Source organism: Antechinus flavipes, chromosome 2, assembly GCF_016432865.1.
Source record: "Antechinus flavipes isolate AdamAnt ecotype Samford, QLD, Australia chromosome 2, AdamAnt_v2, whole genome shotgun sequence".
Classification (NCBI taxonomy): domain Eukaryota; kingdom Metazoa; phylum Chordata; class Mammalia; order Dasyuromorphia; family Dasyuridae; genus Antechinus; species Antechinus flavipes.
Genome location: NC_067399.1, coordinates 576304879 through 576329559, shown reverse-complemented (window position 1 = coordinate 576329559; position 24681 = coordinate 576304879). Strand labels below are relative to the sequence as shown.

General features: G+C 35.1%; 1 protein-coding gene across 1 annotated transcript in view; it reads left to right on the top strand.

The window, feature by feature from the left end:
- Positions 1-24681, top strand: part of ADAMTSL3 (ADAMTS like 3) — a 553515-nt gene that overhangs the window by 61845 nt on the left and 466989 nt on the right. Inside the window, exon 3 of the mRNA XM_051981175.1 lies at positions 15431-15550. Within this exon, the coding sequence (XP_051837135.1) occupies positions 15431-15550 (120 nt within the window). The remainder of the gene's footprint in view (positions 1-15430; positions 15551-24681) is intronic.

Sequence of the window (24681 nt, the reverse complement as noted above, 5' to 3'; positions counted from 1 at the left end):
AAAAAAAGGAACAAGTTAGGGAGAGGAGTGTAAGCTTCAGGTGCTCAAATTTCTTTTGGAAATTTGCTTTGGAGTTAAGGTAAACTTTAAAAAAAAAAACCAATTACTTTGTATTTGGCTTTGCTGTTATAGAGATCTTTTAGTGAAATGTTCAATGTTTTAGCCAAATTATATCAAGAGAAAATACAATTAGTTGTTGGTAAATATCCAAAAACTTAATTACTGGCATAATTTTTTTTTAAAGTTCAGAAAAATGTTAAGATTCATTTGATCTTCTGCCCACAGTATCAGTCCTGCCAAAAAAAATGTATTTTATATTTATCAGGAATATATATTTTAAACATAGCTTTAAAAAAAACTTCGGAGTGACGACAGTGCACTTGAAAAAAAATGATCTGGCATGTTTCTTTTTTAACCTAGGTTTCAGATTTAGGACATAAAGCCTATGTTATGTCTTTTGGAAGAGAAAAAGTGTTAAGTAGCCTGGTTAAAAAATAATAATAAATGACTAGATTTTCCTTAATGGATCCAGGTGGGTGCTAGTAACAAACTCATAGTCTTGATCAAAGCAGAGTTGTTTTTAGAGCCCTTGTTACTTTTAAGTCCAGATCCAGAGAAGACTATATGCTTACATTAGAATATCCTTAATCCAGTAATTAACTTTGCCTGAAAGTGTGAACAGCCACTCTGCTTAAGTGTGATAACCTAGATACTTTCTCACCTTGAACATATCCTGGACCATGGACCTTTTAATGTTGAGGTCCCATGGTACCTAGGAGAAAATACAATCTGGATTGTTAACCTCACAAATCTCTCTCTGTCACGTACTGACAGAAGTTACAGCCTCTGAAGACAGTGTAGACTTTGGAGGTGGAAGAGACTTTAACAATCATCTCATCCCACTTTCTAATTTCTCACATAAGATCCAGAAAGGTATGACACTTATGTATCCAGAATCACTAAGTGATAGAGCTGAGACTTCAAACACAATTTTTTTTTTTTTTTTTGCTATCACTACATTGATTTCTACATTACCTTTGGATCTAAAGATATGCAGCTCAAGTATCTGGCTGTGCATATCGGGCTGAGGAGAGGAATAGAGCTAGTTACAGGTTATATAGAGTTGAGGGGAACTTTAAAGGGTCTTAGAATTTGAGCTCTCACCTTACATAGGAATTCCCTTTAAAATATCTCAACAGATAATTTACAGTGCTCACTACCAGTGATGACTTGGCTCACTATTTATGCAAAGTCTTTCAATCCCTTTTTGGATCTAGAATCAAAGTTGGAAGAGACCTTTGAAGGCCATGGAGTCCAAACTATATTTGAACAGGATTCAGCTGAAGCTGTACCTGAAAAGGAATCGATTAGGAAAAATATTTCTTACTGTTAGAAATGTTTAACTTCTATTGAATTAAAATCTGCTTCCTTAGAATTTCATTAGTCCTGATTTTGTTTTCCAAAGTTATGTAGAATAAGGTTACTTCCACACTTCATCAACTTTTCAAGCATTTGAAGATATAAAATATGCCCCTTCTAGGTTTTCTCTTTTCTAGGTAAAATGTCACAAATCTCCCAAGTGTATGTAGTATCTTTCTGAATTCCAATTGAGTCTATTGATCTCTTTTCATCTGAAGATAAGGGGACTAGATGACCTGGTCATAGTTCTCTTCAACTGAGAAAATTCTGGAGAGGACTACAGACTTTGCTTTTTAAAATTTAGCTCTTTGTTCCCATATTTGACACTTGTACCTGGAGAAGAGCATATTCCTTTTTTGTTTTATAAATTTTATTGGTTTCTTCTGTTTTTTTATATTATCATAGTTTTCCCCTCCTCCTACCTTCTCCTATATGGTTATCCTATATAACCAATAGTATTTTTCAAAGAAAAAAAAAGAAAAATGAAGAGGGGGAATAAAGTCTACATAATCCAATGAAAAATTCTGAAAACTTGTGCATTGTGCAGTACCTGTAGACATTCCATTTATTTAAAGGATACATTTACTTTTTTAATTGTTTGAAAAACAAGATAGCAGTGCTTTTTAATTCCCACATCTTTTAGAAAATTAAATGAAATTATTAGCAAGAGATGTTAAATATTTATCTGATCTTTTAGTTGTAATAGAATTAGATTTCTATTAGATGTAAGGATAATTGAAGTATCTATGACTAGTATCAGTCTTCTTTGTATCATATTTATTAATTTTAAAAAATATCACCTATATCTTCTTTCTGATAACAGAGTGTCAAGTCATATTGAAAGAGGGATCATTAGTCAATACATAAGGATATTTTGGTTTTTACTTTTAAAATATATTATCTATGTTTTTTGACAGTGAGGTGGTGTAGTGGAACGAGTCACAAAGATTCATCTGGCCTTAGACACTTTTTAACTATGTGACCCTAGGCAAGTCACTTAACCTTATTTGGTTCAGTTATTCATTTGTAAAAAGAGCTGGAAAAGGAAATGACAAATCACTTCAGTACCTTTGTTAGGAAGAACTTAAATTGGATCACAAAGACTTGGATACAACTGAAATAACTTATTTGTGTATTATTGTATTTTTATATATTTTATTTATAACATTTTAAATTAGTTTGAGCCACACTTGGGAGTGTTGTAGGCCACATGTTTCACATCTCTGGTCTACAATATATTCCCTCCAAGGTATCAATTTTGTTTTTTATTTTATTTTCACCTAAACTCTACCATGCTTATGCTCTCAGATTTTATATCAAAGCTGGTATCTGCCTTCTTACATCTCAATCAGTCAATCAACAAGTATTTATTAAGCACTTGCTATGTACTAGGCACTAGGGATGTAGTGGAGGGGTGACTGGGGAAATCATTCTTTCAACTAGATTTATTTTTTTTGAATAAAGTACATCTTTCAGTGGCATATTCTTGTCTTGAGTCCAATTCCACTAATTCTTGGTACCATATAGTAACTTCTTGTAAATGTTAACTTCTTTTGATAATAACATTTGTAATAACTTTTATATAAATAACATTTACAAATTACTTCTTTGTGATTATATTTCAACTTTTCATTCATTGTTAATTTATTGTTTATGCTATGTGCACAAACATCTAGATCCATAACCCTCCTCTTCTTTTTCTACTTTCAAATGGGGCAATATCATCTTTGTAATGGCCTGTTTTTCAGGATTGGAGAGAATAATAGAGAAAAATAAAATTAAGTTGTATGAGTACATAATTGTTTTCATTCAGCAGATATTTATATGCTCCAGTGGTAGTAAAGGATCTGCCAAAGTTGAATGTGTTCACAAGCATCCTTTCTTGGAGTGATTCATAAACTCTTCAGCTGGGGAACATTGTGTGTTCAACCAACAGTTAGCCTTCATTCACAGCTAAGTTGGTGTGGTATTTGTTCTGGTTTCAAAACAGAATGGGATCTGGGAAACAGCTGACATCTAAATACTAGAGATTGATGGGATGTGAGAGGTCATCTCCTTCACCCTTCCACTAGCACAAGAATCCATTTGAGAGAACGCTGTACAAATGATCTCAAATGATGGAATTCTATAGAAGAAATCTTTAATGGCTATTTGCTTAATTTGGAGGGCTTTGGGCATAAAATATCATGGAGGAAAGAATGGGTATAGATAGATACTATGAAGTTGTGAACTAGAAAGAAACATTGAGGATTTGAAGACTCCAACTTTGTATGATATAACTTAAATTTTACTACTCTTGCTGAGTACTTCTAGTTTATTCACTTTAGACAGCAATACATGGTCATAAAATAGCCATTTTTATGGTGTAGGCTACAGAAATGCACACTGAGACACAGTCACATTATTAGGATACAGACCCTAGCTCATTTTAAGAAAGAGCTTTCTGTAATGTTCTTCTTTTCTAAAATATGATCGTTCTCTGGGAGCAGGTTTCTCGGGGAGGTTTCTGGAGGCAGCCTTAGTTTCAGTTCAAATCAATAATCACCCCAAATGCAGCCAGGAGTTAAAATCCAGTTCTTTATTGTTTCTTCCAAAGTAGTCTGGTTAGTTTTCCTTGGTTTTGAGAGCTCTTGTTGCTAGTCCTTTGCTTCTGCCAGCTTCTGCCTCCAGCTCAACTCCGACTCCTGGCAATCTTCCGAAATGACTGACTTCACTGACTCAGCTCCTTTTTATGCTCTTTTAGAGGGGTAAACTCAAAGGTTGACTCCTCCTCCTCCGAGAGTGGAATTATGGGAGATGTGAATCTCATTCTTGTGAATCTCATACTGAATTCTGACTTGTGAATCTCCCAAACTTGTGAACTAATGTATGTGAGCTAATGTGTGAACTCTCAAAGATGCAAACCCAAGCACACAAGCATTGCTTCCATCAATTCCAGTGAGTCAACACTGTTTCAAGTTCTAAATAGCAGAGTGTCCAACAATAGAATGAGCTATTTTGTGAAGTGTTAAGCTCTCTGTCACTGGAATTGATAAAATAGGCTGGTGACTTTCACAGATAAAGTAGGGCACTGTGGGTTGCCATGATTTTGAGTGAAGCCTAAGTAGATTAAAATGTTAATTAGAAATATTTAACAAAATAAATAAAAATATAATAGAATATAGATAATATTAATGATAGGTTTTCTAATTTAATGTATCCTATAGAGATCTTTAAGTATGGTTTAATGAGCACCATCACCACTCCCTTTCTATTTGACCTTCATAAAGGGTATTAACAAACTGGGAAGTACATTGGTCTATGTATAACTTTTAAAGTCCCTTCCATATTTGATACTTATAGTTACTTAAAGTTAACAACAGTGAATTTGGAGCCATCAAACTTGAATCTGAGAATAATACAGCTCATCAGTGTCTGAGGTCACATTTGAATTCGGGTCTCCCTGTCTCCAGGAATAGCACTCTGTCTACCATTTAGCTGCCCCATTCAGCTGTAACACAAGAGACCTTTAAAGTCCATTCCAAGTCTAAATGGAGAATCTTATTTCTGGAAATTTGGCATCTGTATATTTGTAAATTTTGAGAGGAAACTCATTAGAAGATAATTTAGACTTGAGTGCCTTTGTTGTTGTTGTTATTTGAAATTAGACATGCAGTAAAATGAGAATCATAAGGACAAAAAACTTAATGCCTCTGATCCCAAAAAGAGAAGGCAGGTTTTCTGTGCATTTGAAATTTAGAGTAAACAGATTGTCATCCATAAAGTTACTGTTATTACAGACATTGCACCAAACTGGGCCTTAGAGATTAAGGGCCAAAAAGTCAGCAGCCAATAGGAGCAGGGGTGGGATCAGGTTCCAGGCTACAGTCTTTGCCAGGATGGTCAACTGGAGTATAGGGAGGGAGTTGCCGGCAAGAATGCCAAGAGGGAGTAGACCAAATTGTTCATCAGAAGACTAATTCTGGGATTTGGGAGCCTCAGGGAAGTTAGCAGTTTGTTGGGACCAAATTTTACTGGAGTTTGCAAAAGGACTGTTGTGTTTTTGTTTTCACTTTGAACCTACTGTGGGTTTTTCATGCTCCAGTTTCACAGGGCTGTACTTGTCTAATAACCCTGGGGCAATAGCTAGACATAGAAGGTGATTAAAGCATGGAGTTGAGAGGAAGTTCTAGAAGGAATTACTTCAGTACCAGGTGAAGTGAGTCAAATATACAGGAAGCCAAGGCTGTTAATGAACCGGGTCAGAAATAAATGCAACTGCCTTTTTGACACAGAAATGGATTTTAATTATTCAAAGGAAGTGTGATGAAGTGGATGGTACATTAGATTAGGAGATGGGAACTTTGGATCTAGTTCTGCCTTTGCAATCACAACTTCCTTGGGCATTTTAGCTTTTTCCTCTGTAAAAAGAGGCTAGACCAGAAGACCTCTCAGTTGTCATCTCTCTATAAAACTCTGAATCTATCCGTGATGTTACTTCCTTCATGCCTCTTCTGCTTGTGCTCTGATAATATGGTGCTAGATTTAAAATCATGCAACCTAGGTTTCAAACCCATTGCTGCCATTTATGTATATTATATATTCATTATAATATGAGCATGTCTCTTTATCTCTCTGGGCCTTTGTTTCCTCACTGATAAAATGAGGTAGTTGTACTTCTTTTTATACCTAAATCTGTAACACTTATCATATTCTTTCTCATGTGCATGCTTTCATCTCCTTCCATCTTCTTTCCTTGTTAATCTGAATCTTTGTAGTTAAGGTTAGCTTTCCCTGAATATTTCTACTATTGCATATTCCTTATGATATATTCTTTGTAGAAGAAAGATTTATTAACAAACTGGGAAATGTATTAATAGGAAGTAAGTGTTACAGTCAGAAAATACAGTCTCATGAGTTGAATATATGAAAAACAATGATCAGGTTTAATAAAGCAATGGTTATTTTCAAGGCAGTAATAAGTAATAAATAAGTAAGTAAAATAATTTCTTATTTTAATATTAGGCATTGGACAAAATATATTCTTCTTCTCATTCTTTTGGGGGGAAGAAATTTAAGTACTAAGTAATTTTCTTCCTAAATATTTCATCCATCCCAGTTTTGAGAATAAAAAAAAATTCTTTCCCTATTAAAAATAATTCCTTTTCTACTTTCCTATCAGGCAAAGTTCTTATTCATAGTATTACCTAGTCAGGATCTTTGACTTTTAATCGAAATTGAATGTCACAAAGAAAGCTGAGAGTAAGGAGAACTGGATTATAGTTCAGACTGTCACTAATGAGTTGAGTTAGTCATTTTAGATTCTATATATCAGTTTTCATATCAGTCATATTTCTTGTCAAGGTTTAGGTACCTGCTAAGTAAGTAGGTCTGTATCAAGGACTGGGGATATAAAGCCAAAAGCAAAACATGCCTTTCTTCAGGGAGCTTATTTTCTATCAGGGAAAACAATATGAAATATATTGGTATGTGCAAAATAGATGTGAGGTAATTTGGAAGACGATAGTGCTAGTAGTTGGGGGAAACAGAAGCTGGGAAAGATTTCATGTAGAAGGTATGCTTTGAGTTTAAGTATTAAATCTTGAAGAAGCTAGGGATTTTAAGAAGTGCATTCAGGGACTGGGAATGGTCATACCAAAGGCCATGGGAAATAGAAGTGTTATGTGTAAGGAACAGTTTAGAAAGGACAAATTGACTAGAGCACAGAATGTATAAAGCAAAAGAATGTGTAATAAGACAGGAAAGATAGAATGAGGTCAAGTTGTAAAGGACTTTTAAATGCCAAATAGAGCAATTTATATTTGTTCTTAGTTATATTAGAGAAACTGGAATTTATTGAATAGAAGAGTGACATAGTCAAACTTGCACTTTAGGAAAATCATTATGGTATCTTTTGGAGGAGACCAATGTTACTGTAATCTAAGTAAAGGGTAATGTGTATCTGAACTAGGGTGGTGGCTGTATGAGGCTTATGAGAGTTGTTACAGAGTTAGAAATAATGAAGTTAGGCAATTGGATGAATATGTGATGTGAAGAAGAGGGAGAAATCAAGGATCAAACCAAGATATAAACTAGGCTTATTAGAAGGATGGTGGTGGAATAGAAAGGAGGATGGGGGAGAAAAATACTAAGTTCTGTTTTGGACATATTGAGTTTGAGGGCATCCAATTTGAGATACCTGAGGTCCAAGGTCAGAGACCTGGATTAAAATTTTGCCATTTTTGTGCTTTATTTTCCCCTGGGTGACCTGTAACTTTTATTTTAGGGTGTCAGATATTTGTAAAATGAAAGAGAAAGAGAAGAGATAGAGACAGAATGAAGCTTTCAAAGAGCTCATCCCCAAAGTGCTGGCTGGTCAATTTGCTTTGCTTTTTTAAGTGTTTTTTGACTACAGGAGGCTCATAACTTAAGCTTTGCAACTCAAACCTCTCACCTTCCAGACCATGAAATAAAGTTAGGAAGATAGGATCATAGGGCACAGGCCTGGAAGGATTAGCCTTTGCCAATACTACCATTTTACAGATGAGGAAACTGAAATCCTGAAAGATGATGAAATAACTTGTGTAAAGTCACAAATGGCACAAGTGAGAGAGCCAAGGAATTGAACTCAAATCTTTCTCATTCCCAAATAAGGATTCCTCCCAAAACACTATGGTGGCCTCCTTATAGTTACCAGTTTGTTTGCAAAAGTAAAATATATATATATATATATATATATATATATATATATATATATATACCCTAAGACCAGGGCTCTGTTTAAGATCTGAGTGTTTTATAGGCCAATTTGTCAAAAATGTAAAATGGAAACTAAAAAGAACATAATGGTCATTGCAAAGTTTAGACAAAGATATCTTTTTAGAATTTAGCCTAAGTTCATGATATGCTGGAAATGACATCTTATTGATGCTACAAAAGAAAGCACAGATGGGAAACCATAAAGATGAGTAAGAATGTCTTATATAAATATAAAATATCTTTCCGATGGGGACTTGAGTGTTGTTGTATAGGGTAGTTATCTCTGGTATTTGAAGGAATTACTGCTTATGTTATGTCCAGGATAAAAGAAATAACTTTATAACCATATTGATGGTAAGAATTGCAACATGGAAAAATCACCCTCAATGTATTACTTCGTAAGTTATAAACTAGACAATATAGTGCAGTAGAAAAATAGTTGTAAGAAGAATCAAAAAAGTCTTGAGTCCTAATCTACATTCTGCCTCACTTAGAATGGCTTTAGGAAAGTTTTTTCTGGATTTCATTCATTTATTCTAATATTTATGTCTGTAAAATTAAAGGGTTGCATTCATTAAATGACCTCCAAAGTTTTTCAGAGTAATGTTCTTTGATGCAATGTGTAACTAGTCTCTAGTTACAACATAATAATTGTTAATAATTTTGCTATTCATAATACTCAAACCTCAAAAATGTTAGGAGAAAGGAAGAGAGGAAAAAAGGTATGTGCTATTGGAGGCTATAAAAAAAAAAACACTTTTTCCTCCCTTAACTACACATGTAAACAGGGAAAAAAAACTATTATAAGGTTTTTAGGGAGGAAAGAGAAGGGTGAATGTTGCTGACATTAGCCCGACCTCATTCTGGCTATTGGACGGAACTCTGTTATTTTTCTGACTTTGAAAGCCTAGAGATTCTCTCTTATTGTACAACTTTGGGGTCCATGGCCCCATATGGATATGCCTTCTGTCTCTCTTCTAGTCAGCTGCAGAAGGGAATGCAAATATGCGGCTATGAGACAAACATGAGATTTGCCATCCATTCTTAATATTGATTTTGTGTGCTTGCTTTGGAGATGAATATGGGGTCTGTCCAGGCTTCTTTTCCTGACTACTTACTGAGCTTCATTTCACTGTTCAGCAATCCTAATTTGACCAACTCAGAGGTACAGAGAACTCTGACTAAAGATGATATGGTTCATAATTCCAACATCAGAGGATCAGTTCATATCCCACATAGCCCCTACTTGCAATATAAATCAACAAGTATACATTTATTAAGCACCTATCATGTGACAGGAATTGCATTAAGTACTGGATATACAAAAAGAGACAAAATACAATACCTTATTGGAGGAAACAACATGGAAACATGCAAATATAAAAAAACAAGCTATATACAGGACAGATATTAATAATTAATTGAGGGAAGTCATTAGAATTAAGAGGTGTTGGTTAAAGTTCCCAATAAAAGAAGAGATTTTAACTGGATTTGAAGGAAGCTAGAGAGGTCAGGATATAGAACTGTAGGAGAACATTCCAGGAATGAGGGACAACTAGAGAAAATTCTTGTTTCTGATTGCTATAGTGTCTTGTTCATGGAATATCCAAGAAACCAGTGTCACTAGTTTTCAAGAGTACATGCCAGGAAATGAGCTGTTAAGAAGACTGGAAAAGTAGGTGGGGTGTAGGTTATTAAGGACTTTCAGTGTTGAAAAGAGGATTTTATTTTTGATCCTAGAAGCAATTGGAAGTCACTAAAGTTTATTGAGTAGGGTGGGGTGACATGGTTGGACCCATATTTTAGGAAAATCACTTTAGTAGCTAAAAGGAGAATGATTTGGAATGAGAAGAGACTTGAGGCAGGCTGACTCACTAGCAGGCTAATGTAGTAGGCATGCATGACATGAGAGGATGAGGACCTGTACCAGAAAGGTATAGTAGTATCTGAAAAGAGAAGGGGGCATATTCTAGAGATCTTGAAAGGCAAAATCAAGAAGCGTTGGCAGCAGGTTTGATATGGAGGGTGAGATGAGATGAAGTGAGGAGATCAAGTTGGCTTCTAGGTTGTGAGCCTGTAGTACTGGGAGGATGGTATTATCCTTGACAATAATAGGGATTGTAGGAGGGAGAGAGGAAGAGTTTATAGGGAAAGATAATGAATGCAATTAAGATGTTTACTTAACATCCAGTTTGAGTTGTCCAAAGGCAGATGGTAGTGTGAGATATAATCCGCAGAGATCTTAGGGAAGGATAGGTGTATTTGTGAATCATCAGCATAAAGAAGTTGGTAACCTCTGAGGGATTTGGAGTACTTGGCCTCTGTAGGGTTTTTCAACTCCATATCTTTTATACCCTCACCTTCCTTCTTCCTTTTACATTCCTTTCTTCTTCTCAAGTTGTAACTATGGGAGCTAACTGTCCTTCCTACTCCTTTTAACTTCAAAGTTAATGTTAATTATAAAAAGAAAATTTAGGCATTAGTGTTCTAGAGCAAAAAGAACTTTAGAATGACTATCAGGACCTGATTTTATATGCTCTTCCCTCCATTTATTACATAGTGTGATTTGGTGTATGTAATTTAACCCTTCTGTTTATTGAAAATATTGTTAATAAATTTTTGTGGTTCTGTGGTATGTCTGGATGATTGTGGGGGAAAGGGCTTGATTTACTGTCTCAGGAATAACTCTCTTTTAACTTTAATCTGCATTATTAATTCCTTCTTAAGTCTAGACAGTTAGCAAAGGAGTAAATCAACCCCTAATTTGTAGCTAGTTTTCTAGGTGCAAATGTTTACACTGAAAATGTAACAGTCTGCTCTCCACAGCTTTTTAAAGCTGATACAACACATCCCTGATTATTACTATTATTATTTGACCAGACTTGTAGTTTTATCAATGTAGGGAGCGCCATGGAAGGACTTCCTTTACCAATGTGAATAGACACTTGCTCTGCAATTTAGGGATTTAGTACAGGTGTTAACTTTTTTGTGTCAAGGATCTCCTTGACAGCCTACTGAAACTTATAGATACCTTTTCAGAATAATGGTTTCAAAAGCATAAAATAAAATATGTAGCATTATAAAGGAAGCCAATTATATTAAAATTCGATTATTATAATATTGAAAGTTCCAAGTTCATGGACTCATTTAGATTTAAGAACTGCTGTCATAGAAAGTTGCTTGGGCCACTGAGAGAAATTTATTTGCCCAGGGTTGCTTAGTCACTATCTATCAGGGGTGAGATTTGAACTTGACTATGTGGCTAGCAACAATTCCACTCTGCCACTCATTGTTTTTGTTATTAAATATCTGGAGAATGTCTTGTAAAAGAGAGACCAGAAGAACTGGGAAAACGAGTGGAAAGTGCAAAAAAGCCTTTTTAGATATAATGTAGGAAAACTTTCTAGCAATTACAACTATTGCATGGTGGAGTGGGCTGCCTCTTATAAGTAGTGCGTTTTCCCTGCCTTGCTGACTTCAAGCCAAGGTTGGATGATCATTTTTTTGGTATATGGAAGAGGGAATTTTTGTAAAAAATATAGGTTGCACTAGTTGATGTTCAAGGTGTCCCTTCCAATTCTGAGATTCTAACAAGATAAGACACACTTAAAAAATAAATACAATTCAAGGCAATGTATGAAAAATACCAAATGAGTAATGAATTAGACAGAGGAAGGAGTAGATACTACTACCTTAATTCTAAGGCTGCCCTCATGCTATATTTGTTTGCATGTTGTCTCTCCCATTTGATTGTGAAGGCTTTCATGGTAGGGATTGTGTTTTTCCTCTTTTTTGTATTCCAGTCCTTTGTACATTGTTAAATACAAAGTGCATGAATAATAAATGCTTGTTGACTGATTGGACTACTCAGAAAAGACAATGGAGGAGGTAAGATGTTTTTTGCTGAATCTAGAAGGATAGACACCTTCAGTGAGATCCATAGTCTGAAGAAATTTGAATGCCAGATTACATGTTTGGATTATACTGTTCACTAAAAGCTAAAATATACAGATTTTAAACAAGGAAGTATGGGGATAAAATTGTTGTTTTAATAAATTTAAAACCATCAGATAGACCAAAGGAAATCTGAAGATGGAGGATCATTTAGGAGGTTAACGTGATGGTGTAGATAAGAAATAGAATGTCTATTCTAACTATCTTTGCATGAAAAATAAAGTACTATTTAAAAAACTGTGGTGATACTCTGTAAAAAATGGAATGTATGGGAGAAAACACAGAAAGGTAAAATTGACAGAATTTGGGGAGTGATCAGTTAATGGAATAATGGAGAGGAAAGCATAAGATAACCAAGATTTTTAGAAGCATAAAATAATAGCACCATGTTCAGCTAGCTAATAAAATTCTATTTATTGTTGCTACAGGTAGAATATAGTATAGTTTTAGAAATAAAGTGCCATACTGTTTGACTTCAAGATCAGACCATCTACAGACTTGAAAACCTATTTCATTCAACAGATGGAACATGTAGATATTAGAATGAAAACAATAGGAAAAAAACTAATGTTAGACAATAGTGAAAAATTCATTAGAATGGGAGGGGGGAGAAGAAAGAAAGCCACTTCTCTGCTAAGTCTCTGAAATTAGAAGTTTTGGAACAGAGGATCTCTTAAGTATCTTCTAGTTCTAAAAGTCTGTGTCTGTGAGCTTCTGTGTTCAGAAGATAGCATATTATCAGGAAGAAAAATATGGTAGAGTGAAGGAATGTTGGACTCAAATGGATTCCTATTTGCTATGTTTTGAGATAGAAAACACAAATTAAAATTAGCTATGTTGTATATATTTTTAAATTTTTGTTAAACATTTTCTAGTTTCAATACCCAAAGTAGGGGAAAGGAAGGGGGCTTTGGAGATACCTTTGGTATAGAATACTCAACTCAGAATCTTCTGAGGAATACCTGAGTTGTTATTATACTTTGATCTTGATAAGTCAGTAAATCTCTATGTCTTGGTTTCTTCATCTGCAAAATTCAACTTCTGGATCCAGTGGCTTTTCTTAGGTCCCTTCCAGTTCTAAATCTGTGGGATCCAAATGAAAATGACTGAGTACCAGAAGATCAGAAGAGAAGATATTTCTGGGAGCAGTAGAAATATTATAAAATTGATAATTAAACTGGATCAGGAGAGATATATAATAATTATTATAATTGATATGTATTATATGTGTTAATGCTTTGCTTGTAGAATGCTTTCAATATGTTTTATCATATGATTTTCACAACCCTATAAATTAGGTGCTATTATCCCATTTTTACAGAAGAGGAAACTGAGATTCGGAGAAATTAAGTGCTTTGTCTATGGTCACATAATTAATATCAGAGTTGGAATTTAAATCTCAATCTTCCTGACTAAATGTAGCTGTGTTGCAATGCTTTTCAATAGCATTAGGATTAATGCTCTAATGCCTGCTTCAGAATCAAACTTCTCTTGTATCAGCACTGTTCATGTTGACATCAATTCATACCTGGCCACACATTTCCTCCTTCTCTGTGTTGTTGTCAGGCTTGACTCTTATTAATTTTACAGCATTCAGTCCCCTTTCTCCTCCCATTACTTCAAATCCACTGCTAGCCAAACATCTTCTCCTGCCAACTAATATTGGTCTCCTTTTACTATATTTGATTCTTTACCTGACTAGTTCTCCTAGTTTCACTTTTCTCCCCATTCATGAGAGAAAATAAATTTTCCTCATTCTCTTCCTATTCATTCAGACTTGTGCCCCTCTCCCTCTCAGCAAGTGACTGTCAAGAGAAGATTGGAGTTTGTTGGATAAACAAGTGACTACAGTTAGGGAAGGGGTTGAGTTTCTTAGGTGTTAAGTAGGAGGACCAGTGTGGGAAATGAGACTGTGTCAGCAGGGAAGCAGACTAAAGGAAACATAAAAATTTTAGGACATAGGAAATTAGAAATTTGGAAGGAACCTCAGGGGCCATCAAGTTCAACCTCCTAATTTTAGAGACAAAGAAACTGAAGCCTTCAGAGTTAAGAGAAGTGGTCATCTAGCTAGTTAGTGGCACACATTAGGATTTGTTAACTCATCAGTGAAAACTTGCAGCAGATTATCACATAATCATCTGATGTTTTGCAAAGATGTACCTTATTGGACAGCATTTAGCACAATACCCTATCTGTAGATCCTCAGGAAGTATTTGTTTTATATATACATGTCTGCATGATTAAAAGATCTTCAGACTCTCTTGGTGGGGGTGGAGAGAAAAATGGACCTTATGCAAATATCATACAATTCCTTGTCAAAATGATGATCTCATGTCTTATAGTAATCATGATCAATCATTTTTAGGTTTATAAAGTACTTTCCATGTGAAATAGTTACCCTTAATATTACTAGTTCCCATTTTATTGATGAGGAAACAGACTCAGAGAAGTAATTTACTTATTGTCCTGTAATAAGCTCAGAGGAGAATGATCAACTCCAGTTCCTAGACTTTGGTTTCACAGATCAGTGAGGGAAGTAAGTCCCCTAGTGCAGGTTGTCTCAGGAAGGAAACTTTCATCATTATATGGATCTGCATGGAGTTGGCATGGCTTGAAAATCTGCTTTTTTGTAGTTTCTCTCTTTTGAGGAAGTAAGACTTTTGTATTTCTTTATGTGTATGTTTTATCTCCAAGTAGAATGTAAGTTATTGAGGGCAGAGTTCTCCTCCCCCCCCTTTACATCCAAAGCATCTATCATTGGTAATCATAGGAGCTTGTGGAACTAATTGATTGAAGTTATGCCTGTGACTTTAGGTCAGGGGTGGGCCACTCATATATACTGTAACCTCTGTATTGTGTCAGACCCAAATCAAAGTCTTTTAAATCCCCCACAGATGATTGTCATTGCTTCTAGGTCAATGAATTGGTACAGAAGTGATAAAACAAGGAATTGGAAAATGACTACCAAGAAGCAAGAAAATGGAACTTTCTGGGAAAATATTCAGGTCGTAGAGTTTGGAAGATCACTACAATATAGGCCACAAGTAGTTTTCATTTTTCTAGGTTCTATAATGTTAAATTTCTTAGATCATTTGTCAGATAAATGCAGTACCTGCTTTAAATGGGAATCTCACTACTGACATCTTGTGGCTTGAGATGAAAATCTTCTCTCTTGTTTCCATAAAGCTTTTCGTTTCCACTTAAAGGCATCTGTTCCTGATTCATCTTGGAATGTCTTTTCCCCATGTTTCCATCATCATTTACATGGGTGGTGTGATCCTTGAAACCCAAATGTGACTGGGGTTCTCTTCTTTTTTAGGCAAGGGCAGAGAAGTCAACAGGGGCATATTTCCTGCCTGAATTTGCCCTTTCTCCCCAAGGAAGTTTTCTTGAAGATACAACAGGGGAGCAGTTCCTCACTTATCGTTATGATGATCAGGTGAGTAAAAGATGTAATAATAATTGAATCTGAGTTGATTGTGTAGCAATTCCAATTAAAAATAAAAACTCCTACAATAAATCCTATTTTTTGTATCTCCTCCTTTGTTTCTTTCTAGTGCACTACACCCTGCTTAATACATTACCTGAATCATGGAGAAATGAAAGGTCATTTGTTGTTGAAATATTAAACAAACTTACATTCAAATATGAAAGTAATGTGAAAAGTCATTTAAAAATATTTTTATTTGGGGCTGGGAGAGGGAGGGAGGAGAGAAAAAGACTACTTCTGTAAACAGATTAAGTAACCCAGTTCACATTTTTTGAAATGTGTCTGCTTGAATAGGGTGCAGTGGTTTGTTACACAGCCGGGAACCTTTCACCATGTTGGAATTTTACTGGTGTTAGAATTTATAGCTCTAGTTAATCCAGAAATCAGTGATCCTACACGTTTTAATATGAGAACTTCAGAGAAACTAATTGAGAGGGGGAGTAAGGTATAAAATTGGGTGTCTGGAAAATAACAAGTCATGCATCTTATAATTAAAGAGTGGTAATGACTTCTCCAGGACTCCACAGATACATTATATTTAGCATAATAACAATATAAAAAGATTTTTAAAAAGAGAAAAAAAACCCATTAATCCAGGAGAACGAGGCTAATACTGAGTTGGAAAGTGTGTGACATACAGTAAAAATTGACTCAAAGCACATTGTTTTCCAGAAGCCCAATTGAACACCACGTGTGATCTACTAATATGACATTGCTAGGTACTTAAAATGTTTCTTTTAATTAAACCAAAGGAACAGGGTAAGATTCTCATAGAACCTGTGAGTAGGAATTATAGTCCCAGACTTCAAAGAAAAAGATCATTTTATTCAGCCAGGTAGACCTTATGTATGTGGAAATCAGCAGTTAAGATATATATTAGCAGAAACATTCTAAGCAGTTTCAGGAAGAGAAGGTACATGTTTGGGACTGAAAATTTTATATCTTGGCAATCTTTGCCATTCATTATAGGTACCTTACACCTCTTTTCTCTTACTCCTCCATTCACCATAGAAAATTGGAATTCTAAAGTTTATGGTAACTCCTGGGTGCTGCTCAGTTTTTCTTTGGGGGGAAACTGAAAAGCATTGCTACATATTACCAACAATAAGATACTGCCTTCTCAGTATCATAGGATAGAATTGCCACTGCACAAAACTCAACTCTTGTCAGATGCTGTAATGAAGGAGGAAAGAGAATATACCCTGTATGATTTCAGAAATGAATGAGCTTTATTCAGGCCATGGGTTTTATATAAAGAACGCCAGTTGTATTTTCCAAGCTCCAATACTCAGGAAAATAATCATGATCACCAGTGATTCTTCTACACCTAAGACAAAGTGGACATGCACTCCACGGGATCAACTAGCTCAGTCCTCTCATTTTATTGATAAGAAAACCGACATTTAGATGATTCTTTGAGGTTTTCAAGTATTTTTAGGTTAGGTTCCATAAAACTGAAATATTGACCTCAGGACACAAAGGAGCTGTGATTCATAGTTGGGACCTTCCTTTACTGATGCATATCTGCAGCCTGTGGCTTGCTACTAAGCCCATTGATGGTATTAGAGGCAGACATAGGAAAAATAGCTTGCTTAGGACTCTAGAGCTATCAAGTTTCAGAGGCAGAATTTGAACTTGGCTCTCTCTGACTCTTAATTGGTATCCAGTCCTAATGTGCTGCTAAATTGATGGAACACTAATGAACCTATCTCTAAGTTAACTCAAAGCTTTTTCATAGAATGAGAAGCTTGGTAGGAGTTCCAAAGCAAAATTCAAAGAAATCTGCCTTGTGAAAAAGCTTTGGGAAACAGGACATCATTCTATGGGAATATTTGGCGGAATTAGGGGTTGATTTGAGCATGAATCTTTTAGGTAGGGCCATGTCATTGACCAACAAAAATTCACACTATAGTCTACTGTGGCTTGACCGGATAGACTGGATTCATCAGGAGCCTTGGCTTAGTATCCCAGATAAGTTATAGCTATGTGATTATCAGAAAATTCCTAACTTATCAGAGCCTGGTAAGAAGGGCATGCTATTACCTGTACTACTTCATCTACCAGGTTATTGTACGTACAGCTCTTTCCAAATTATTATTATTTAGTATCATATAATGAGAAGAGAATGGGACTTGGCAAAAGAACTTGAATGACCGCCCTGACAATTTGTGACAAGAAGCAGATCACTTGACATCTTTGAGCCTTGATCTCAGTAAAATCGATGTGATTCATTGTATCACTACCTATCTCACAGGACTCCTTTGAAAAAGTGGTTTTTAAGCTTAGAGGGCTATGTAACTGTATCAGTCATAGAACATTAGAACTGAAACCTCTCTGGTCCAGTCTCCTCATTTTGTTGATAAGGAGACACGCTCAGAGTAATAAAGTAATGGGAGACTTGACCTGAGTTTGAATCCTATTTTTGCTGATCAGTCAGTCAGTAAATATTAAGCACCCACTATGTACCAGGCACTGTGCTAAATGCTGCAGATACAAAAAGAGTCAAAAAGTCAGTAATTGCTATCCAGGACCTCCCAATGTAGTGAGGGAAACAATGAGCAAAACAAACTTTATATAGGAAAAATAGGACATAATTTAAAGAAGGAAGAGGACATTAGGATAGGATTACTGGAGATGATGAGATTTTAGTTTTGAATCTAAAGGAGGTCAGGTCAATTGTATGACTGGAGACAGCTTCATATAGTGGAAAGGACACCACATTTGGGGTCAAAGAATAAGGGTTACAATCTTATCTTTGCTATTTCCTAGTTGTGTGACTGTGGGCAATTTACAGACTTCCTGGTTTTTTCAACATCTTTTGTAGTTCTCATTTTTCCGATCTCACAGCTACAATTCTAGTTCCAACTCTCTTCACCTCTTCCTTGGACCATGATACTAGTCTCTGAAATGGTCTCCTTGCTCTACCTGTGCTAGTCCATCCTCCATATACATTTCTGGCAAATTTCTCTATAATGAAGGTCTGACAATGTCACTCCCTAACTTAATTAACTCTAGAGGCCTTCTGTTATTTCTGAGGTAAAATATAAACTCTCTTGTCATTTAAAGTCCTTAATAACCTGACTCCAGTCAATCACCTAATATTTATTAAGCACCTACTGCATGCCAGATGCTGTATTAAGTGCTGAGCACATAAAGAAGAACAAAAACCAGTCAGTCCTTTCTCTCAAGGATCTCACCATCTAAAGAGGAGAAAGCATGTAAACAATTATTACAAACAAGATCTGTACAGGATAAATTGAAGGTAATTTCAGAAGGAAGGAAAGTTCCTTTGATAAAGCATTCTATACATGTTATTATCATTGCATTGTTCCCTTTTATTTTCTAAATAATTTAATCAAATTGACCTTTGTATTATTCCTCAAATATTGCTTTGTACTCTTAATTTCCCTCCATCCCTTTTTATCACACATCCCCCTTGCCTGGAAAGCATTCCCTTCTCATTTCCACATTGTAGAATTAATTTCTTTCAGGATTCAGCTTCCTACCATTTGATCTTTCCTGTTATGGATGCCTTTTTTCAGGAAATTACCGTGTATCGATTTTATATATGCTGACTCAACATGTACATGTTGACTCCCTTGTTTTGCGCTTTTCTTTGTGTACCTCACCTGACAAAGTGGCCAATACAGAATAAACAGTCAGTAAATGCTTATTAATTGACAGACTGATTTACTACAAAAAGAGGGAGTGGGATGAAGTCGTCTTTAAGGTCTTCTCCAGCTCTAAATTCAATTATCTTGTGATTCACGGAAGTCAATTTAACCACTTAGAGAGTCTTTAGTTTCCTCAGCAGTAAGGTGAAGAAATTGTACTATATGATTTCCAAAATACTTTCCAGCTTTAGTCCTGTGATCTGAAGTCAATTATCTTAGGGTCACACAAATGGGTTAGCAACAGAACTGGGAAAAGAAATCTAAGCATGTCTTATAGGCCAGACTCATGACCTTTGTTCTACATTCATGCTTCTTACCAAATGAGAAGCTTTTCAAAGCAGTTCCCTTTGATTACAAGAAACTTTCTCAACTGATATGTGGAAACTCTGTTTGGATTGTAAAGGTGTCTGTATGATTGTTAGAAGAACAATTTCATTGGGGGATTAGTCACTAACTTTAAAACAGAAGGTAACTTTAAGGAGGATTTCTTGGAATTCATCCCAGCTTCAGAATGTTCAGCTTTTGTTATTTGTTATAAAGAAAAATAATTAAAAGATGTATTGATATGCTTTATATGTATATCTCTCAAAGAGTTTTTGAGTGTTTTTTTTTTTTTTCATAAATACATTAGTGAGAAGACATTCAGTTCATCTCAGGATGTCTCCTAGATTAAACATCTGGAAAACTAATAATGTAAGAAATAGTAAAACACAGCTGCAATGTGGGCTACATTTAACAAGACCTATTAAAAAAAGTCCAATACAGATCATGCTTGGGGGTGAAGCAGTTTCTATTGAAGGAAGTGTTTGTTAAATCTAATTAATTCATTAGAATATTCATTACTGAGTATTAATTAGATGGTTTTACTTTACTAGGATGACTTCAGTATGTGTTCCAGCTCATCCATATACTGAAATACTTGAAGAATAAGTAATTTTCAGTGCTGAAGAAAATCTAAGTCTAACCCTTTACTTTTTAAACATGTGGAAACTGTATCCCAGAGAGTTAAAATTTCTTGCCTAAAATCACTCATTTAGTTAGTGGCAGAGGTGGAATGATAAGTCAGGGTTGCAGACTTTACTCTGCTATGCTTTTTTCCCTGCATAAACAGATTTAAACCCTAAATTTTCTTTTCCATAAAATGAATACTATAAGTATTGTTTTCTAAAGGATTTAAAAATTAAAGAATAGTAGAGACTGCCTTATTTAGTTCCTGCCAACTCCTATCAAAAATTAGGAATCATATCAATTAGAGCTATTCTGAGAATTAACCAGATATATTAACTCCTCCTTATGCAATTCCTAATTTTAAAATGCCACAATATTAAAATTCAATATTAATTTTCAAAGTACTTCCTTTCCTTGAAATGAAAACATACTTTGAAAATTTAATCTCTTTAGTACCTAGCAAAACCATTTCAATGAATGCTTACAAATTTCTTCCTTGACTGGCACAGAATTAAAATGACATTTGGGTAAAATATTGGTTTGACTCAATAGAATCAATAGAATTTTGTAATTTCTACTAAATTGGGATTGTTTCTTCCATTTAGGCTGCATTTATAAGTAAACACTAAAATATTGGTAGACTTAAAAACTGGGAGTCACAGGTTCAAAATTTTATTTTTTGTTGTACTGTAAATTAGAAAAAAAAACATTATTCTATTTAAACTTTCTAGTGATTTAATCTCCATATTTTTTAAAACTAAGGTCAGTAGAGATTTTTCCCATTCAAGATGATCTCTTTAAAACCTAAAGTCAATTTAATAGGAATAAATGTAAAGTCTCACACCTGGGTTCAAACAATCAATTACACACCTACAAGGTGGAGAAGGCATTGTGACAAAATAATTCTTGAGAAAAATGCCTTCAGATGTTAGTGGCCTGCAATTTCAACATAATACTGGTTAAGTTACTCTAAGACTATGTTGTTTGAGGCATAATGTCCAGAATGAAGGAGCTATAGGCTAACTGTGTCCTGGTTAGATCACATTTGCAAAATTGTGTTCAGTTCTAGGTGCCACATTCTAGACACCACATTTTAAATAGAATTTTAACAATAAACTAGAGGTAGTTCATAGGAATGGAAGAAAGATTTTTAGAGGACTCAGAATTCTGTCATACAGGATCTGTTGAAAAAAAAACCTGGGATGTTTAGGCTGGCAAAGAGAAGACATTGGGGGGGAGGGTGCAGGGAGAGGGAATGACATGATTGTTTTAAGTATTTGAAGGGCTGTCATATGGAAGAGGGATTAGATTTGTTTGGTTTGGCCCCAGAGGGCAGAAATAGGAGTAATGGTTGGAAGTTTCAGAGAGACAGATTTTGGCTCAACATTAGGAAATCTTCCTGAAGAATTAGAGCTATTCAAAGATAGAATAGACTGTCTCAGGAGGTAGCAAGTTCCATATCACTGTAAGGCTATGAATACAATCTGGATGATGACCTGTCAGGAAAGTCATAGATAGGTTTCATAATTTTTCCAGGACCAGACTAGATGACCTCTGAGGTCTCTTTCCACTCTGAAATTCTATTATGATTCTTTTGCCTCCCTCTACTCTACCTAAGTCAAACCTGGGCAAATAGGTGTTAAAGCAGTCTTTGTGAATTGATTTGGTAGTTATGGTAGTAGGGTGAAGGGCACATTATTGAGTCTTGAAATTGAAGGAGCAGGAATCAGGTTCCTAGCTTAGCTAATTACTACTTGTATGATCACAGAGAAGATGTAAATTTCTTCCAGCCTTAGTTTCTTCTTTAAATCAGGAATATAATGCTTATATTGCCTGTAGCATAGAATAACAGCTGATAAAATCAGTTTGTTAGCTGCAACATATTATACAAATGTGTCAACTTTTTATTTGGATTCTAAAGCCTTTACTAATCCCTATGTTATTTCACTTTCCCCTTTGAAATTACTTTATATTTATCTGTTGTTTGAATGTAAGCCTCTTGAGGAAAAGAATTTTTGTTTTCTTTGCATTTCCAGTTCCTAGCATAGTTCTGGGTACACAGTAGACAATTAATGGTTATTGTTAAATTGAATTATAGCATGGTTTCAAATGTTTTATTTTTGGAAATGTTCTTTTATTCCTCTTCATCTGTTGAAATTTATTTTTCTCTTTTCATTACTGGATACTTGTTCTCTTATGACTATTCATTATTCATAAAGTTTCACTTATCCATATATAGATATTCATTATCTATATCAAAAAGATCATAGGATTTACAAATGGAAGAGACCTTTAAGGTTGTCTAGATCAATCTTCCATTTAAGTTAAGTGATACTCTAAGCTGTGGCTTGACTGACCCAAGGTCGTGCTAGTAGAACCAAGATTTAGAAGCCAATCTTCTACTAATCCATGGTGCTATGCTAACTTGTAATTCTTAATCTCAAGTCCCAACTTCTAATTCATTCTCTAGTTCCACTATAAATGGACTATAAATAAATGGGTCCCTTCAATGGGACTGTTCTTCCCTCCCTACCACCTCCTGCTTACCTAAAACCTGTTTATCTTTCCTCCTAACAATTCATTATCTTTTCCCTATTGCTACTATTAGCACTACCATTCTTTGAATGATCCACTATGGATACATGGAGGTAAATTTCCCAAAGCAATAGTTTTAATTTCACTAGCCTCTGTACTATTGTCTAAGGTCTGGTTTTTGTCTTTAAAGACTGCATGTCCTACCCTGCCAATCCTTGTATGACAAGTTACTAGACAGAACCCAGCATATTCTAAGTTCTTAGTAAGTGCTTGCTGACTGACTCATTGACTGAATACATTTAACCATATATTTCTTTTCTCTACACTTGCCAAATCATATTTCTCATCTAGGTTGTTCTCTTCTCCTTTCTTTTAAACTAGTGTCACATTTTCTTTGCAGTCTATTTTATTCTCATTTGTTTATTTTGTACATACTAAATTTAGTGTCAAAAAAACCTAAAATGTTTTAATTTCATTATTTACTCCTAATTTAGAATCAGAGAGTTGGAAAGGACTATAGGATATTAGTGCAATCCATTCCTGAATCAGAATTCCATCTAAATTATTATCCAACAAGTAGTCATCTAACCCTTGTTTGAGTCCTTCTAATTAGGATGAGCTCACTACCAACCAAAGAAGTCCCTTTCTCTCTTGATTAGTTGTAATTGTATGAAGTCCCCTTCCCTCCCTTCTTTGTGGCTTTGCAGCTTCTACCCAGTACTTCTATTCTGCCCTCTGGTGTCTAACAAAGATAAATCATCATTCTTCTAAATGAACTTAGTTGACTTCCTTGAATTATCTCTGAAAACAAAATCAAGAAATTATTATCCTTGATTTCAAGGAATTGTACTAGCTACTAACAGCCTACATCAGAGACCATGGTTATTTAACATGGTACCATGGAAAGACCAATGACTCTGTGATAGGAGACCTGGGTTCAAAACTCATCTTTGACACAGTATCTATGTGACCTTGGGTCTCAATTTCCCCGTCTATCACACAAGAATGCTTAACTATGGCTTCCCTTCCATTTTAATTAGCTGCAACTTTATTAAAAGCATTGCTCCTTAAATCTTTGTCTACATTCTCTATTAGATCTGGTGAAAGAAGTACCAAGTTTCTCCAGTAAAACTTTTCAAAGGCTAGAACTATTTTTAACTGTAACTCTTTTTAGCATTGATCAATAGAATGTTTGAGAGATTGAATCCTATTGAATAAACATTATTTGGTTGATAAAAAAGAATGAAGGAAAGGTTTAATGAGGAATAATAAGTACATGAACTTTCAGGGAATTTCTAGCTTAGTACACAACATGCAAATCAATCAAAAATTAAAAATATAATCCTTAAAAGTAATATAAATAGGATGGCATTAGATACCTAGGACAAAGAAGACCTAACTTGGTATAAGGCCAAATGAACTTCCCCACTTTAAATAAGCCAAAAGAAGGTAGATGGGTAGGAGCAAGAGTGCCAGAAAACAAAAGACTCTGTTTTGACTTCTTCTCTGCCTGTAAGAGAAATACCCCTGCCTAATCTATTGACAAGAATTTATTAAGCACCTACAATGTGCCTGATGATGGTAATACAAAAACAAATGTGTATAATTCCTTACTTAGGTATTTGGGGAAATATATCTTCGTGGTCACACAGGGAAAGAAGACCAAGAAAGGTCTCAAGTAGTCATCAGGGCCTTTTTCTAAGTTCTTGTAGGGGAGGTAGGTGATCCAATGGATTTAATGCCAGGCCTAGGAGTCAGGAAGACTCATTTCCTGAGTTCAAATCTGAACTCAAATACTTACTAGATGTGTAATTCTGGGCAAATCACTTACCTTTGTTTGCCTCAGTTTCTTCATCTATAAAATGAGTTGGAGAAGGAAATGGCAAACCACTTTGGTATCTCTGCCACAGGTAAACCCAAATG